Source organism: Oenanthe melanoleuca, chromosome 1, assembly GCF_029582105.1.
Source record: "Oenanthe melanoleuca isolate GR-GAL-2019-014 chromosome 1, OMel1.0, whole genome shotgun sequence".
Lineage (NCBI taxonomy): Eukaryota > Metazoa > Chordata > Aves > Passeriformes > Muscicapidae > Oenanthe > Oenanthe melanoleuca.
In genome coordinates this window covers 24,680,954-24,698,613 of record NC_079333.1, presented here as the reverse complement: position 1 = coordinate 24,698,613, position 17,660 = coordinate 24,680,954, and the positions used below count along the sequence as shown (strand labels likewise).

The 17,660-nt window shown below is 39.3% G+C and overlaps 1 protein-coding gene across 2 annotated transcripts in view; it reads left to right on the top strand.

Moving 5' to 3' along the window:
• The window catches only part of GSK3B (glycogen synthase kinase 3 beta), a 146,207-nt gene that overhangs the window by 63,108 nt on the left and 65,439 nt on the right, over positions 1-17,660 (top strand). For both annotated transcript variants that reach the window (XM_056494430.1, XM_056494422.1), the window contains exon 3: positions 16,993-17,076. In XM_056494430.1, the coding sequence (XP_056350405.1) occupies positions 16,993-17,076 (84 nt within the window). The remainder of the gene's footprint in view (positions 1-16,992; positions 17,077-17,660) is intronic.

Below are 17,660 nucleotides of genomic sequence, written 5' to 3'. Positions count from 1 at the left end.
GTGTTGGGTGGAAATGGTGTCACAGGAGGAATCTTCTACACATCTCCTAGTTAGGAAAAAGAGTGTTGCATAGCGTATAAATAAAGATCAGCTAGATGGGATAAAAATGGTGCTTTTGAAACTACTTGGATGTTTGGTGTGTGCAGATATTTCAAGGCTCTTGGTTGTACTGTTATGTATTCCCTTTTTGAAGTTCCACAGCATGAGATTGCCTGCTATGGAAGATTTAGCATAAACAGTCTTTTTATCTAGCAACATTGCCTGCCTGTGGCTGTCACTTGCTTGCTAAATTCTTACTTGGCTAAATTATCTTTGGTGCAGCATTCCAGTCTTGGAGCATGATTGGAATATATCATTAAATAATTTGTCGTCAGTTTTTGCCAGGGAACACAGGGATTTTTTGTCTTTAAAATGGATGGCTGCTAAATCAGGCAGTGGCAAACTCTGTGTCCTTTTTGAGCTCAGTATTTGTTATTCAAATACCCTGCTGTGGCAGCTATTACACTTGGTGGGAAAGAAGGGATAACATATAAAATTCTAGTCACGGAAAGAATAGAAGAGATCCGGCTGCTGCTCAATGGAGGCTTCCTGAAGCAAAGAAGAGGATAATCTTCTCATTTATGTGTCACCAAGACAGCTCTGCCCTAGCCTCCAGTGCTGCGCTGTAGTACAACTCTTTTGGCTTTGTTTAAAACCTTTTAATTGAGCTATAATTGAGTTTTTTTAATTTGTGACTCTTCCTTGAAGAGAATTAACTCAAAGTCAGCAAACAAAATGAAGAAGGTTTAAGTAAATGTGAAAATGGGAGTAATTTTTGTTTTCTGGTTGTTTTCTTGAGTAGACCTGACACCCTAATCAAAGGGCTTGCTCGTGGGAAGTGTACAAAACTTGGAGGGCCATGTAGTGGGTAATTGTTTTCTTTGCTGCTAAAGGCAGTATTTGTACCGCCCATTGCTTCTTGGAAAAGTAGTTGCAAGACATGGGAAAATAATAAAAGAAAGCTCTTTTAAATATTTTGTGAAGCATCTAAAGTACAGAGACAGTTCAGACTGTTGGGCGTATTCTAAAATTAGCAATGCTGCCATTTTTTTCATGTGACTTGGATACTTCCTGGTCCCTAATGACTGAGAAGGTGAGATGTCTGTGATGAATGGAATTATTTCCAGCCTACACAATACAAGAATTACTTCTCTACTACTTTACTTTGCATGTTTTTGAGGAATGCTTTTTGTTCCACTTTTTTTTTTCCATCATGTTTTCTATCTGCTTTATGCAGTGAAATAGAGTCAGTTTGGAAGACTGAAGATTAAATTTGAAGGATAATGTAGATTGATGTTTTGTTGGATGACCTAGACTCTCCTGTATGATCTACCGCAGGAGGTAAAAATTAATCTGATTTTTATTTGAGTGGTTTTGTAAGAGTTGTATCATGTAATAACTCAAAATAAGAAATATTTCTAGATATCTAGAAATATAACTAGAAACTTACTCTATTAAGGAACATTCTAATTACACTCCTTGATGCTTTGGCACAGTGTTGATACTTATTTTAAAATATAATGAGTGACGTCAAAGAAGTGGTCATTGAGCATTTGTAATGTTTTTTTGGCTTGGAGCAAAGAAGGGACTCACTCTTCTTTAAGATGAAATGTGAGGTGTGATGTTTATCATATTTTATCATATCACAAACTTCTAACTAAGGAGAAGTCAGTCTGCCTTCTTCAGGGTGGGTTTTTGTTTATGTAGTGTTTAGTACAGTGAATTGAGATGAGTAATGGAGATTCTTTTATGTGTCATGATGCAAATAAGCAGACTACAGACATCTATATTCTCTAGTTCTTCTAAGATTTGAAGCCAGGTCTAATTGTTACAGGCCCAACGAAGGTGCTCATTTCACAGCTTTGTTTGTGCTGTTCCTTTGAAAGCCCATTAGGTTATTAGATGGCTCAGGTCCTGAGCTAACTAGTCAAAATACAAACATCCAGTGTGAATCACAGCTATGCATGTGGAAAGCAACAGCTGGATCTAATTTCAGAGGGTTTGTTTTAATTTCAAAAATCTCCCTTTCAAAAAAAGCTCCTTGTTTTCCCTCCTAAGCTTTATCAAGTGATGAAGATAGAATCTATAACTTGATGTCTTTTAAAGACTCATCCTCTTCTTTTTCTTCATTCAAATATTCATCCAGGGATCTGCTTATCAGACTGAGTTTGTAGGCTCTTTTGCATTCATCTTCCTTTAATCTCAGCAGGCACATTGAGTCATGAAGGTTGTACCAGGTTTTTTTGGGCTTGAACACACGCTTCTCGTTTAAACCGGATAAGTTTAACAGTGTAAGCATGTTCATGGATTATAAATGAGATAATTTATAACCAGTGAAGGTTTTGGCTTGGTCTCTGAAGTGGGACATTGCAACTTATCTAGGTTTTGTGGTGAGACATGAATACTGCTTGCTGTGCTGTCCACTGGTTGCACTGGTCTTGCTGCAAGTGGACAGAAAAGGGTTTTTTCCTTTCTTTTATTTTTTTTTCCTTTTTTACAGTAAAACTTCACAGTGGATGTTGACATTGCCTGTGGACACTTTAGTGGAAAATTCAGGTTTGCTGTTAATTAATGAAGGGGAAACTTTAAAAATATATGTTGTTTACTACTATGGGAATCAGTAGTAAGTATGCAGGTGTTAAAATGAGGACATAGCAGTTTGCTGCTTCAAAATATAGTGCATGGGTTAGAGAACATTAGGAAGATTGAGTTCAGTATCTTATGTGGATGGACTTGCTTTGTTTTCTGATGCTGAGCAGCTTTGTAAGCACATTTCAAATGAAGTCTGGCAGGCCTAACAGGATGTAATGTAGAGCAGGAGAACTAAGGTGAGCACATATTTCTGAAGAATTCCTAAAAATGAGGACTTTTTCTTTGTAGTGCTCTGCTGAACATATTTTATAAATCATGAGCAATTCTAAGTTATAAAATTAGAAGGTGGTAACAGCTTATAACAACAGATAATAATCTTTGGTTGAGGCAATGGTATCAGAAGTTCTATAGTTTTTAAAAAGTAATTATATATTCTTTCCAGGTTATATTCTTCTAGTAGTGCAACATCACAGTAACCTGTACTAGAATTTCCTGTTTCTGGGACCAGGAGCTTCCTATATTTTAGTGAACTTATTAACTCTATCTTCTTGTCATTTAGATATCTGCAAAAGCAGCAGTATGAGAACATGCGAAATGGAAATGTTCTTTACCAATGTGCTGGAAACTACAACAGGTTTTTTAGAATCAGCATTTGAAGAGCCACAGCAAATAGTCAAGAACTTGGTGTTATCTTCTTTTTTCTTTTATTTTTGATTTTTTTTTTTCTTTTTGGTTTGGTTTGGTTTTTTAATTCGTTTTTTTGATCAAGTCAACATAAAAGCAAGAAAGGACACGGTTTGGGAATAGCATGCTGGATTTCCTGATAGGCAGTGACTGTTTCTGTAAGTGCATAATAGGCATAAAGGTTATCTGCTTTCATGCAGGGCTAACAGATCTAGTAGGACAAGAAAGTAGTATGAGACAGAGGAAAAACTAGGGCATGTTGAGGGTTGCCTGGCGTGTTTGAGGCATAACAGCCAGTGTATTCATTGAACAATTTCTGTGGCAGCATGAAGGCCATCAATTAGCAAGAATGATAAACAGTGCAAGGACTCTTGTTTGGATTTAAACTGAAGAATATCTCTTAAAAAGAATCCTCTTTGCTAGTGAGAGCAACCTGTACACAGTCCAAAAACACAGTGCTGTGTGCAGGTGGTAGTGGAAAGTCCCTTCCTGGTGGAGCCCTGAGCTGTGGCATGCTGTCCAACTTGCTTGTCTGCATGGATTTGCTTGTGGGTGATAATGCTGTAGCTGACTTCTTGGGTAGATAATGACCTTTCCAGAGAAATAAATGTGTCTGAAGCCTTTCTGAATTCAGCTGTCCAGTTAAACAATGTAGAAAGTTTTAACTGATTCACCTTTAAAATTTATTAGAGTTTTCCTGAATGTAAGTATACAGTGAGCACAACGGTGACTCTTGTTTTTACTTAAACTTTTGTGCAGAATGTGTAGGGAGTGATACTGTCTTGCTTATATAAGCAAGGCATCCTCAGCAGGCAATAATCTTCATTATTTCATACTGTTGGGATTTTGAATGTGAAAGGGTCTCAACACCCTTTGTAGAGAGTTTGATTTTAACAAAATAGGAAAAAGGTACTTTCACTGGTTGAGTGTGGGGCAAGGAAATTATTTCACAGAATTACAAAATGGGCAAGGTTGTAAGGGACCACAGTGGGTCTTCTGTTCCAGCATCCCTGCTCAAGCGGTGTCATCCCAGACCACATGGCATAGGATTTCTTCCAAATGGTTCTTGAGTATAGAGAGATTCCACAACCTCTCTGGGTAACCTGTTCCAGTGTGTCGTTAATGGCACAGTAAGCAAGTCCTTCCCTCGTATTCAGGTGGAACTTCCTATGCATCAGTTTCTACTTGTCGTCTCCTGTCTCATGGTTTGGCACAACCAAGAAAAGCTTGGTTCCATCCTCTTGACACCCTCCCTTAGATGCTTACAGACATTGATGAGGTCTCCTCTTAATTGTCTCTTCTCAAGGCTGAACAGGCCCAGACCCCCTCAGTACCTTCATCATTTTTGTAGCCCTCTGCTGGACCCACTCCATGAGCTCCATGAGTCTCTCAAGGACTGAGGAGCCCAGAACTGGACACAGCACTCCAGGTGTGGCCTTAGTGAAGCTGAGTAGAGGGGCAGGATCATTACTTAACTCCAGGTCATCTCCACAGCATGTCTGTTCTTCATGATGTGTGTGGTGGGAGATATTAATCAGCGAAAATATGATCTTGTAGTTGGAAATATTTGGCAAGGTCAGTGAAGGTTTTGCTACTTGCATTATTATTAACAGTGGATGTTTTAATGACATCCACTCATAATCCAGAGGATTATGAGAATCCTCTCTAACACTGTATTAAACACAAATGAATGCGTAGTCTGTTGAAAAGGTGCTAGGTGGTATAGGAAACAATTTCTGACATAAGTTGTGATTGACTTGCATTGAGCCTCTTATCTTCTGTAATTGTATTTTTGGAAACAAGTTACAAGTTCAGTGAAAATAAGTTAAATGTCATGTCTTCAGGTTTTAAGGTCCCGGATGACAAGGAACTTGCTTGAAAGCATCTGGTGATGGCTGCTGACAAACCTTTGGATGATGTGGTGCCAAGATGATTGGTCTGACCAAGTCATTTTTGTTCCGTCAGTCCCTTGTTTTCAGCAGTTCTCTTCCATTAACTTGCTACAGAGTTATGTGCAAGTTCTCATTTTATTCTGGAAGCAAGATGGAAGTCAGGATGCTCACAAAACTACCTGGAGCAACTCTCCTGTGAAAATAGGCTGAGAGAGTTGGTGCTGCTCAACCTGGAGAAGGCTCCAGGGAGATCCTAGAGCAGCTTACCAGCACCTGAAGGAGATTATAATAGACCTGGAGAGCAACTTTTTAGAAGGGCATGGATGATAGGGCAAGGGAGAATGGATTTAAACTGAAGGAGGTTAGATTTAACCTAACCCAACTAGATGTTGAAAAGAAATTCTTTGTTGTGCAAGTGGTTAGACACTGAAACAGGTTGCCCAGAGAAACTGGATGTCTCATTCCTGGAAATGTTCGACACTGGGATGGGGCTCTGAGCAACCTGGCCTAGTGAGAGATATTCCTGCCTATGGTAAAGAGGTTGGACCTAGATGATCTCAAAGTCCCTCCTGACCCAAACCATTCTGTGATTCTATGATTTTTGCACATACTGGGCGAAGAACAACTGGGCTTCACAGTAATTAGGTTGTCCCTGCTCTGTGTTAGTCCAGCTGGACCTGGTGCTTGAGAAACTCTGAAACTGGAAGCCCATGAGGTAGTAGTGTAGCCTTTGGAAATTTGCTAAGAGTGTGCCACTTTGTCTTGGGTTGAAGGACAGGTGTCTGCCAACAAAGGCAGAAGCTTCTCTTTAAAATGGAGAATGCAAACCTCCTTCCTTCAAATTATTATTATAATTTTGAAATTAGCGGGCTCTCAGGCAAAGATATGGGAATTAGGAATAACAATTTTCTGTAGTAGGAAAATTAAAATAGAAATACAGTATTACAAAAAACAGTCCCAACCCTGACAGAGTCAGAATACAACCTGACACCCTGTCAGTCAGGGTGTTGGTAGCAGTCTGATTAAATGGTGGCTACAGTGCTCTTCCAGTGACAGATGTGGTTTAGTTGAAGCAGTGGTCCTGTAGAAGGGTGCAGTTTTCTTCTGAAGGTCCAGGGATGATGTGGAAAGGTCCAACTTTTCTCTGGAATCTAGTGGAAGGAAGGTAACTTGCTGTCCAAAATCTCAGGTTTTTTATTTAGGTAGGAAAGGCTTGGCTCCTCTCCCTGGCTGGAGCATCTCCCAGTGGGATAATGTAATTTTATCAGTCATACAGTGGGACTTAATGGCTCAGCAGCAGATGATATCTTCCTGGAGGGAGGATGGGTTATGGAAAAGATAAAGATGATTGCCCCATCTTGACTTAAAGATGGCCCATTAGCAGATGGTATGTGCCACGAAGATAAGGATCACTGCCCGACCCCGCTTCAATAGAATACGCATTTCTGGCTACATCCTATATTGCAACCCAAGACACACTTCAAATTCATGGTGCTCACCTTACATATGAAATAATTTATATCTGCACCTTTCTTTTTTTTTTTTTTTTTTTGGAGATCTCTATTCCTTTTTAGCATGTCTACGTTGTGAATCTAATCATAGTCTAATCATAGCTGCGTCTCTGTTTTTTAATTTGTCATTAAAAACCACACCTTGTTATGTATATAGTTACTAAAACTGTTTTTCTTTGTACCCTTTCTTTTGGGGCAATTTAGGCTAGTAGTGAACACGAAGATTTCCTAATCTTTTTATTTTAGTGCTGTGACACCCTTTTGCCAAAGGAAATTACTTCTTGAAAATGGGACAGTGTTTGAAAAGTGCTAATGCTGACTAAGGAAAAAACCCTCAAGCATGAAGTCTGATAACCTGTATTATCAAACTTGGAATACTAATTCTTCAACAGCTTATAGTAAATTTGTACTTTGACATAGCTGGCTTTTACTTTCCAACTGTATGATAGGTTGTTTGTATATAGAAAGCATCAACCAATGAAATTATTCTGCAGCTCTTGGGAAGAATGTGCTGCTGCCTTTTAATATGAAGATGAGTCGTTGGGGAAGCTTGAATTGGTTTTATATATAAAACTACAAAGGAGTGTTGAAACATTCTTATATGTGGGGCTATAATCTGAAATTTGGTAGGGTATTTATTATTTTAGGTTTATCTTAGACCTGGTATTCACATGTGGTAGTTTTCTTAGTTACAGCAGTAGCTAATAGATTTTGTTATCTGCTCATGACAAACTTAGCAAACCAGGGGGTGGGGAACCCACTGTGAATTTGAGGAGAATAGCTTATTGTGTATGGACGTAAGGAGGGTAAGTTCCAATTTTAACTTCACTTCTGGAGTTGAGCCAATTTCCTCTCCCATTCCCCCAGCCCCAGAGGAGGACCTGCCCAACCTTCCTCAGAATTCAGCAGGGAATGCTTAACCTTTTAAAAGCTTAGTTATCTGGGATCTCATTATTAAGAAATAGTACTTCTTGAAAATTTAATTCTGCTTGGCAAATGATCATCTGCAGGCTAATTCCACTTGCCAGTTCCACTCTCCCTTTACTACTGATGGCTCAGTCTTCATCTGCCGTTACCCTATTTTATGTCTTCTAATTTGAATCTTCTTCAAATCTCTCAGGTCTGAGGGAGTCAGTTGGATTGAAATAAAAGCCTCCCATGACTTGTAACATTAGGCATTTTCATGTCATATAGCAATAGGTCTGAGACAAAGGAAAAATAAACACTGGAAGCAGCACTTTCCTGCTCCCTAAATAAATAATTTTTTTTATGGTGAAGAGAAATAATTTTTGTTTTGCAGGTCTTTTGGAATCTGTTTACATGAAACATCTGCTACTTTATATGTAAAAGAAGGCCAAGAGTAATAAAACATTTCATTAATGTTTAATAACATGGTGATTAGCAACCCAGCAAATGTCTTATGCCTTTGGGAGATTAGAACTTATTTGATTAGTAGAATAATTGCAACCTGTTCTGATTATGATTACGGGTGTAGGATTCTATGGATGTTGCAGGCTTCTGAGGACTGATGTTAAAGGCATTTTTATACTTTCTTCTGAGTCAAAAATCAAAACATGAGGAAATATCTGACTGCTATTTCTATGAAAGAAAAAGGATTTTTACTTAGAGTGTTTTAACAAAGATCGTCTGTGCTTCCACTGAAAAAGAATGGCTATTATTTCTGAAGGCATAGGGCTGCCCTTCACAAAATACTTTTCCTTTCAGTTCTTCTTCTACTGTACTTTGTTTCAGTCTTATAATGGACTTGAACAATCTCTCTGTGTTTCATACTTAGTTCTGTTTCTCTAACTTATATCTTGGGTATACTGCAATTCCTCCTGCTTCTGGACTTGCTGCTGGCAGAGCACAGCAAATACTGTAGAATGGAAGTGTAAAAATGAGATGTTCGTCAGGTCACAGTATTTGAAACAACCACTTAAAAATTATTTAGAGGATTTCAGGTTGTCATCTAAAAGCGATGTGATGCTGGAAATCAGTTTGTCTACAAAGTTTAGTCTCAAACTTCCAAAACTGGAAAGAATTTAGAGATGGTATTAAAAGGCTCTTAAACTCCACTTCCATTCAAAGAGGCAACACTGAGTTAATGAATTTGTCTACCATTGATCAATTAACTGCTGAGATACAGGAAGAAAACGAAAGAAAAGTCAGATATTTTTTTTTTCTCTGTTCTCCCAGGAGGGATCAAGGCTTGTTTTATCTCTTAACACAAATAACCCATTTCTGTTTCCAGTTATACGAAATGCGTAATAACTGTATGAAGATCAAGTTGTCTGCCTAAGGACTCTGTTCTGCATTGGAAAGAGCAGCCTGGAGATGACATAATATGGCACTTGGCATTGTTGACTGCCTAGGGGAAGAATTAGGAACTGGAGAGCAGGCGGTCTCTTCCTGAGAAGAGATGTCATGCCTGAGTTTATTGGGGCAATAATAAAATAAAAGGAATTAATAGGGTAAAACAAGGTATGTGTTAGTAGCTGAGATTTTCATCCATCACGCCTGTAAGCTCACTCAGCGTGGTTGGGGTCCAAATCTGTCTGCTTCTGAAGGGGTTAATGAAATCTAGCCCACCTTTGTGGTAGCTGTGTGATTTTTGTTTGACTCTGTCCTGGTTTTAAGGACAGGTATCTGCCAATAAAGGCAGAAGCTTCTCTTTAAAATGGAGAATGTAAACCCCCTCCCTCCAAATTATGATAAATTTGAAATTAAGGGGTTCTCAGGAAAAGATATTAGAATTAGGAATAACAGTTTTTTACTGGAAAAGTTAAAATAGAAATACAGTATTACAAAAAACAATTCCAACTCTGACAGAGTCAGAATACAACCGGGCACCCTGTCAGTCAGGGTGTTGGTAGCAGTCCAGTCAAATGGTGGCTACAGTCCCCCTGCAGTGACAGATGTGGTTCAGCTGAAGCAGTGCTCCTGTAGAAGGGTGCAGCCTTCCTCCAAAAGTCCAGGGATGATGAAGAAACGTCAAGCTTCTCCTCTGGAATCCAGTGGAAAGAAGGTAACTTGCTGTCCAAAGGCTCCGCTTTTATCTAGGTAGGAAAGGCTTGGTTCCTCCCCGGGCTGGAGCATCTCCCAATGGGATGATGTAATTTTATCAGTCATACAGTGGGACTTAATGGCTCAGCAGCAGATGATATCTTCCTGGAGGGAGGATGGGTTATGGAAAAGATGATTGCCCCATCTTGTCTTAAAGATGGCCCATTAGCAGATGGTATGTGCCACAGAGATAAGGAATCACTACCCCAGCTGGTTTTAACAGGTGGTGATAGAATACACATTTCTGGCCACGTCAACCCAGCACAGACTCGTTACTCTGGATCTTTAGGTTAAAGCATATTTTTGACTTCTTCAGCCCCTGCCCGCTCTTAAATTTCAGTCAAGCTGTTAATGAGTCACAGGTTTGCAGGTTGGGAGTGTGTTGGTGGCACAGCCTACACTCGCCTGAACCCTGTGCCTTCAGCTTGCCCTGGCCTGGCTCCAGCTCCAGCCCAGCATACTCTGTGCACTGGCTTCTTCAGGCAGGTCCTACCTGCTGCTGCTGCATTCAGACCTGACACTTTTTGCCCTGCTCTGTGCCCATGCCAAGGCTGAAGGTCGGTGTACTCAGTAATAAATTTTGGACAGAATACAGCTGACACGAGCGTTTTGTGCCTGTGACTCGTTCTGGGTGTTTGCAGGCCAGCGTATCAGGAACACTTTGCAGTGTTTGCAGCCTCAGATTTTTGCAGGATGAAAAACAGCGAAAAGTGTTGTGGATTTTGGTAGCAATATGTAGCTGGGTTTGGAGCCTTTGATTCCTTCTGGTTATGTAGTAAAACAGAGCATGATGCAGCCACAATGTGCCATTTGCACAGAAGTGCATACACCACCAGCACTTTGTATCTTGGTCCCCCTGGCAGCTTCCCCTGCTCATGCCCTTGTGTAGCATGGTGCACATGCGCTCGTTACTCTCCTGTTGTATAGGTACATAGCCTTTGAGATTTCTGTTAATGGCAAGCAGGAAGAGATATAAGGAAGGGGTGGAGGGTGAAGGTATTTAAAACAGCAATTCTATATTTGAACTGTAAACTGCTGATGGCGATCACCAAGTTTTTGTTTGTTTAGTTTTGTTTCTTTGTTTTTTGTTTTCCTTAGGGAATCTGAGAATGTCAGTAATATATAAATTAGTATTCGATCTATGTTTCTGTGACTTTTTGAGTTATAAATTTGAAGTGTTGCTACAAAAGTGTTGCTAACTCTCGAAACTGCTTCTGTGCATATGCATGTATTACACATTGGTAGAGGTTGCAGCAGGACAGGGTATGTGGACTTTCTGACCTGCTGGCCTTCAAGTATTCAACAGTCACCTGTGGGACAGAAAGAACTGGGTAGTGGGTATTGTGGCATCACAGCTCAATATGTCATAGATGCAGGCAGATATTGTATTTGTTTTTTGGCATTGTCCTCTATTTTTAGATTAAAGGTCATGATTGTGTGATTTTGAGATGAACAGGTGTGCTAAAAATGGAGACCACCCCAAATTAGATCTGCTGGTGCTATAAATATGCCATGACTGACAGGAGATGGAGACTGGGGCTTTGTCCTAATCCACGCCTCAGATGTAAATGAGTAAGACTGTGATCCCTGTTGACACTTGTCTCTGCTTCAAATTGCTTACCTAAAAAATGGAGTTAACATGGGTGGATAGCTATTGATGACCAGCATAGACTTCTGTAGTTAAGCCCCTTTTGCACTACTTTTGTCTCCAAGCACTGATGTATTTGTGATATATTGGGGCAAGATGGATGTAGGAATTAGCCTTTGTTCTGTAAAATGCCTAAAATATCATATCTCTCTTAAAATCAGTTCTGTGAGAGTAGGTTCTGTAATAGTTTTGTTGACAACAGGATAGTGTTAAAAGCACCTTTGTGATTGATGGAGTTTTAAATCTATCTTTTGAGGAATGGGTCAGGCAACTTCAGGAGTTTTTAGAGAGGATATGGTGCAGCTTTTATTTTGCGGACTGATTACTAAGCTTAGGACAAGCCACTCATACTAGGATTGGTTCTTTAGTAATAATATTAGTGAAAACGTACTAAATGACTTGGTGCTATTTCAATGACATCCTCTGTGGTCTTGAGCCTTTTTGTTTCAGTCAATTTTGGAAAGCTTACTTTAGGAGGTATGGCTTCACTGTTGTGCAAGCAGCTGTTTCTGCAGGGTACTGAGCCTAGCTGGCTAGGATCACACTGAAAGTTCTTTGAGCATGTACCTGCTGCCTTGTGCTTGGAGTCTGCCTTTTTCTTATGGTGGGAGAGGGTGAGAATAAAGAGGGTTTTTGCTGCTGGATGAAAAATGCTTTGAATCTCTCAAGGTTTCAGCCTGAACTTGTTCTCAGGGCAGGCTCAGCAGTGCAGCAGGTGAGGGTGAGTGGATGTGATGAGTCATTCTGGGTGTAGAAATGGGAAGAAGCAGGAGGAGGGGAAGAAGCAAGCCCTATGTCCCATCACTGTCTTCATGCGTCATCTCTGCTGGAAACTGGTTTCTTCCCCAATTTGCCCATGTCTTTCTCCTTATGCTCTTCATTGTGGGAAAACCTCTGTGAAGGATAAGAAATGTCATAGAATGGAGAAGATTATGGTGGAAGCAGAGAAAAGGAGGAAATAGTAAACACAACATATACAAGAGCAGGAATAGTGTGTATACTGAGAAATTTGGATCTACCTGTGCTGCTTCCATCTGTCTGTAATGCCAAAGTTCATGCAATTATGCTTAATTTCAATTTTTTCAATCTGATAGAAGAGCACAAGGTACTGATCTTCATAATTTGAAGTTATTATACTAAGAATAATAGCAATTACTTAAAAAATGCAGAAATAAGCATTAACCTTAGTTGCTGCTCCTGCTTGATTTAAGCAAGAAGTCTCCTGCTGAAGGTACTTGTTGAACTAGACTGGTAGCTTATCCTGCCTTTCCATCTAAAAGATATCTTCTCTAAAAGTTCAAGAGATACGTACTTTCATCTGTTTAAAATAATGAGGTCATGACCTTGGTGTGGCAAAAAGCAAAAATACCTAATTTCTCCCATTTCATCTTCACTGAATATAATTCTCCAAGAGCCTTGCTGAGACTTTAAAAAGGCGATTCAGAAGAAAAACAAAAATCAAAACCCAGTTTGCCCTTCAGCTAACAAAACTGAGGAATTCGCTTCTGAACTGGATCCAGGTTATATTTCTCCACTTCATTGGGTGTATATTGACTATGTCATGTTGACATGAGCTGTACAAAACCTTTAATCTTCATTTGCTGTGGTCCAGTTCAGGAACTTGCAAGTCTATAAAGCCTCATGTCTGATGAGCTAGTCATTTTATCCCCTGCTGTAAGAAGGGGAGGGAGAAGGTGATGGAGAGGCTGTGAGGCAGGGACAATGCGAAGAATCAGACTAGGAGTGATGCTTGCAATTTCTTTTAGCTCTAGAAATCCCTGGGTGGGGGGAGGAAGGAGAGTGTGTGTGGCAGGGAGTGATGGTTATCATAGTCTGTAATAGCAGATTACAGTAGTAAGGCAGGAGTGACCTTCCTTTGATGGTATCGTATCACCTGCAGCATTAGCAGAGCCCTGAGGGATTGGGAATGTAATTTTGGAGAGAAGGCAGGAATCTTCATGCATGAACTTTGTCTGTGCTTTGAAGTTATAAATCTGATTATTTGGCAATCTTTAACCAAATCTTTAATCTTGATGAGCAACCAGTTTTCCTCAATTTAATGAACAGATAAAAGGCAGTCTGGTCTAGGAAAGTTGTCTTCATCAGTGATGAACAGGGTTTTGTCCCATGGCATTTGCTTCAGTAGTTAGTGAAGGGCTTAAATGCACTGATCATAAAGCAGCCTTTGCCTTCTGGATAAAGAAGTTTATTTAAGATAAAGAAATCGAACTGCAGAAAATTTGCTGAGTAATCCGTTCATAGTCCCATGGGTTTGCAGCTCCTCAAAGGAACATGTGCCATGACAGCACATTTTGGTGGGAGCAGATGTCTCCTGGGTCCTGTGGCAAGGTGAGTGCCTGAAGAGTACTGCTTTCTGCATTGGTTACCAGGCCTGATACACTTTTTAGAAAACAAAACCCTTTCCTTCATGTTTAATGGGTGGGAGAACAGGAAAGTATAACTACTTCCTCCTCTTCGAGTCTTTGGCTTTCCATCCATGTTTCTTGCAAGACAAAAGTGAGTTAAGGATAAGCATGAGCCTTAGGTTTTCACCTACCCTGTGTTTTGCATAGGCACTGTCAGCATTTCTTATCAGCATGGTTTGAAATTATTTTAGTTTGCATTATCTTTAGACATGCATTTTGTCTCTTGCACTTGATGCATGATATCTGTCACTGCTTATTTCACTAAAGATTCCCTAGTTATAACCTGGTATATCCCCTTCCCCTCTAAGCAATTCTGCACTGGTATTTAATAGCTCACATCATAATGTGAAAAGGTTGTTACCAATTTAAGATGTATACAGGGAAGTATACTGTAAAGTGAGATGACTTGAAATACTCATCTGAGAAAAAAGTAATTTTTGAACATGAATGTCAGTAGCTGTTCCCCTGCCATATCCAATTTAAGCTTTGCAACTGTTCAAGTATTTCCAGTTTTAACTCCACCAGGGAGTGGTGATTAGAAATCAGTTTGGTTTTAAGATGGCTGAGGTGACTATTTGGCTAAGATTGTGGTTTAGATATGTTTCCTTCTGCCTAGTCACAGGATGCAAGATATGTGTTACTGTGTAACTAGTTCATGACATCCCTGATACTAGCACCTCTTGAAACACTCTGTTCAGCTGCAGCAGATGGTCAGGATGAGACCTGAAGGAGATGGATCAAAGTAGAAGGCATCACAGTAGGCAGAAACTGTGCTTGTGCTAGGATGAGATACCAGAGTATAAATAGAACTTCAGCCTAGCATTAGAATAACTTTTGCTGATTTCTTTTTTCCAGTGTATCCAATCAGCATGTACACTATCTAAAGAACATGAAGCGATAACCTGTACAGGTATTTTAAGACACTAGTAGATATATTACCAAAATAATACGTGCACATTAATGCTTAGCATATTCATGTTTCTTCCAGTAAATCAATGAGATAAAAAGTATTATTCCCATTTCACAGTCAGGAGGAGAAAGGGAAGAAGAAATTAGTTGCCTTATGTTGGGCTGTGAAATGCTAGTGGAATTTGGTTGAAGTGCTAGAACCTGAAGTGTTAGGTTTAATCCTGTAGTGATACTGTTAAATGTTGTAAAGCCAAGAGGAGAAATTAGTTTTCTGTCATAATAGGTAATTCTGTAGGTAATTGGGCTCTAGAGCCATCCCTGCTTTGACTCACTAATTGAAATGTGCCCCATGTTGCGTGGTCCAGGGAGATACTCCATGGCCAGCAGTGGTTTCGACAAGACAAGAGGATGGGATGCTGCTGATCTGAAGTTTAAATTGTGCTATGCAACGCAGGAGCCCCAGCCATGACTCCCAAAATTGATTTTTTTTAGTGGATTTAATAAAGAATGAGTAAGCAGAGAATATGTGAGCTCCTGTTCCTACCAGGAGAAGGCTTTACTCTGTGAGATATGAGGCATATTGACGAGGTTATGTGGTGAATCCTATATTCCTTTTTCACTAATTTACTCCATAAGATTTCAGGAGCCATATGAAAGCCTCACAGGTTATCCTTGTTTTGTCTTACTTTCTCTCTTCATCTTGCAGTAAAAAATAGGCCTGTTGTGGTATGCACCAAACGGTCTTAGGCTTTAACCAGTTCAGAGGCCAGGCAGGTACAGGGAGGGACTTCCTTTCTCCTTAACTACTGGCTGAGTAATTGCGAGCTGATAACTGTGTGAGATGTTTGTAAAGAGCTGGCTAATACTGAAGTATTTTTTCAGTCAGCAGGTGGCAGGGTTGATAGGATTAATGATACTGCATGTTATATAGCGCCTCTTTTTTTTAAGGCTACGTGTCTTAGAGGAATTAAAAGCAGAGTTTGTAGCCATGTTCACATTAGAAGCTCTGAGTGGTTCTCATGGATTTCCTTAAAAATTACTTGTAGTGACAGACACCGTATGTGACCCTCTGATAACACAGAATCTGAAATCATTGTTTCGATAGCAGCACTGCTCAAAGTGGGTATTAGTTTTTGTGCACTTAAGTGTGAAAATGTGTGGTGGCTAAAGAGTTCTCTTCCCAAGTATTTTTGAACTTGGCCAGAGTTAATGATGCTAGTAAAGACCAGAGAATTAGTCGTGTATTAGTTCTTGCTGGCTTAGAATATATGATTAGCAATCCCGTGATCGAAATAAAAAGTGGAATGCCTTCTATTTTCATAGCTACAGATTGTGTATTAATTGAGAAAGAAAAAAGCAGCATTGTGTAAATGTGATGAGAGGAAAAAGGTATTGTAGCAACAGCCGTGGAATGAAGTGTGAGAAGCATAGCTGTGCTAATTTTTCTTGCTTGTTTTTACTCATACCTGCATTTCAAAACTTCATTTGTTTTTACCTGCTAACCTGTAAGATCCTTCATTTTTTCAGGCCTCATTTATGCAATGGATATTGCAGTAAAGTTCCCAGTTTATTGTGCATATGATAAACTGATTTTATTTTAACAGCTTTTTCAGGTTGGTATAAAACAGGAAAATAATGCTATTATTCTGTCTGTCTAAACTGGTTTAACCTTGGTTGAAGAAAAGTGGAAATTGAGTTACCTAATGAATTTCAGGTGCTTTTTGTTAGTATTGCAAAAAGAATGGTAGTGGAAAAAATCTTTTGTTACAAACCTCTCTTGCACTGTAGAGAAAGGTGGAAACCTAGGTGGAAGTGTTATGTTTGCTTTCACAATGTTTGTATTATTTTTACAGTATTCAGAGGAGATAGGCTTCCCATCCTTCTGGTTGATACATTGTATTATTATAAGATCAGAATAAAAAATTGGATGTTAATGTTTTCTTGCCTTTTGCCACTGACCTTGTGATAGAGCAAACAGATAATTAATGGATTATGTGATGGATTTGTTGACATTTATTTTAGAGGGAAAATTACTCAAGGTTGGCAGCATTTTCAGTGATAAAGCAATTGCAGTAAATACTAATAACATGTGAAAGCTGTTGCCTCTTTCCAACTTAGTTGTTGTTTGGTTTGTCAGCTTCTGTATCTATAGGATAAAGTGTTCACGATGGTACTTTATCTTTTTTCACAAAAAGTTTTTCCAATTGTTTGCTTTTCTCTTGTTTCAGAACAGAGAGCTCCAGATTATGAGAAAGTTGGATCATTGTAACATTGTCCGATTGCGTTATTTCTTCTACTCTAGTGGAGAGAAGGTAAGAACAAAAAACAAAGGAATGTGTCCTGGTAACTGTTGGGCGTATAACTGGACTGGGTGAATGTCTGGAGACAGAAATTGAAGGTATTAGACATGCAACACTGAGCAAATGTTATAATGGTACCTAACAGGTCATACTAGAACATATATTTTTCAGTACAGAAGTGTGTGGTCTGTAAGGAATGGTGTTTATATTAAAAATACAATACTGCAGTAGATTTTTGTATGCACTGCGTCTTTCTAAATTCAGTAAATCACAGCTGGGCTTTGTGTTCTAGCACTACCTTTCTGTATGTGCAGATAGATGTTTTCTGTGATTCAGTGTTAAACATTTTAGCTTTAAAGCATTTTTTAGATTTAAAGCACTTTTCCCAGAATTAGTTTGTATGCTTCTGTCCCCTTTCCTTGTGCATCTGTTCTAGGTGTTTCAGGTTGAGTTTCAGAGCCCAGAGGAAAAAATAATATATGACTGTATGATTGTAGCATTTGTCCGAATGTTTGTGCTCCAGAAGAAAGAGCAAATAGCTGGATTTAATAACTCTCAAGAAAAGATACTGACATTTGTTTTCATTCAGTCCAGGT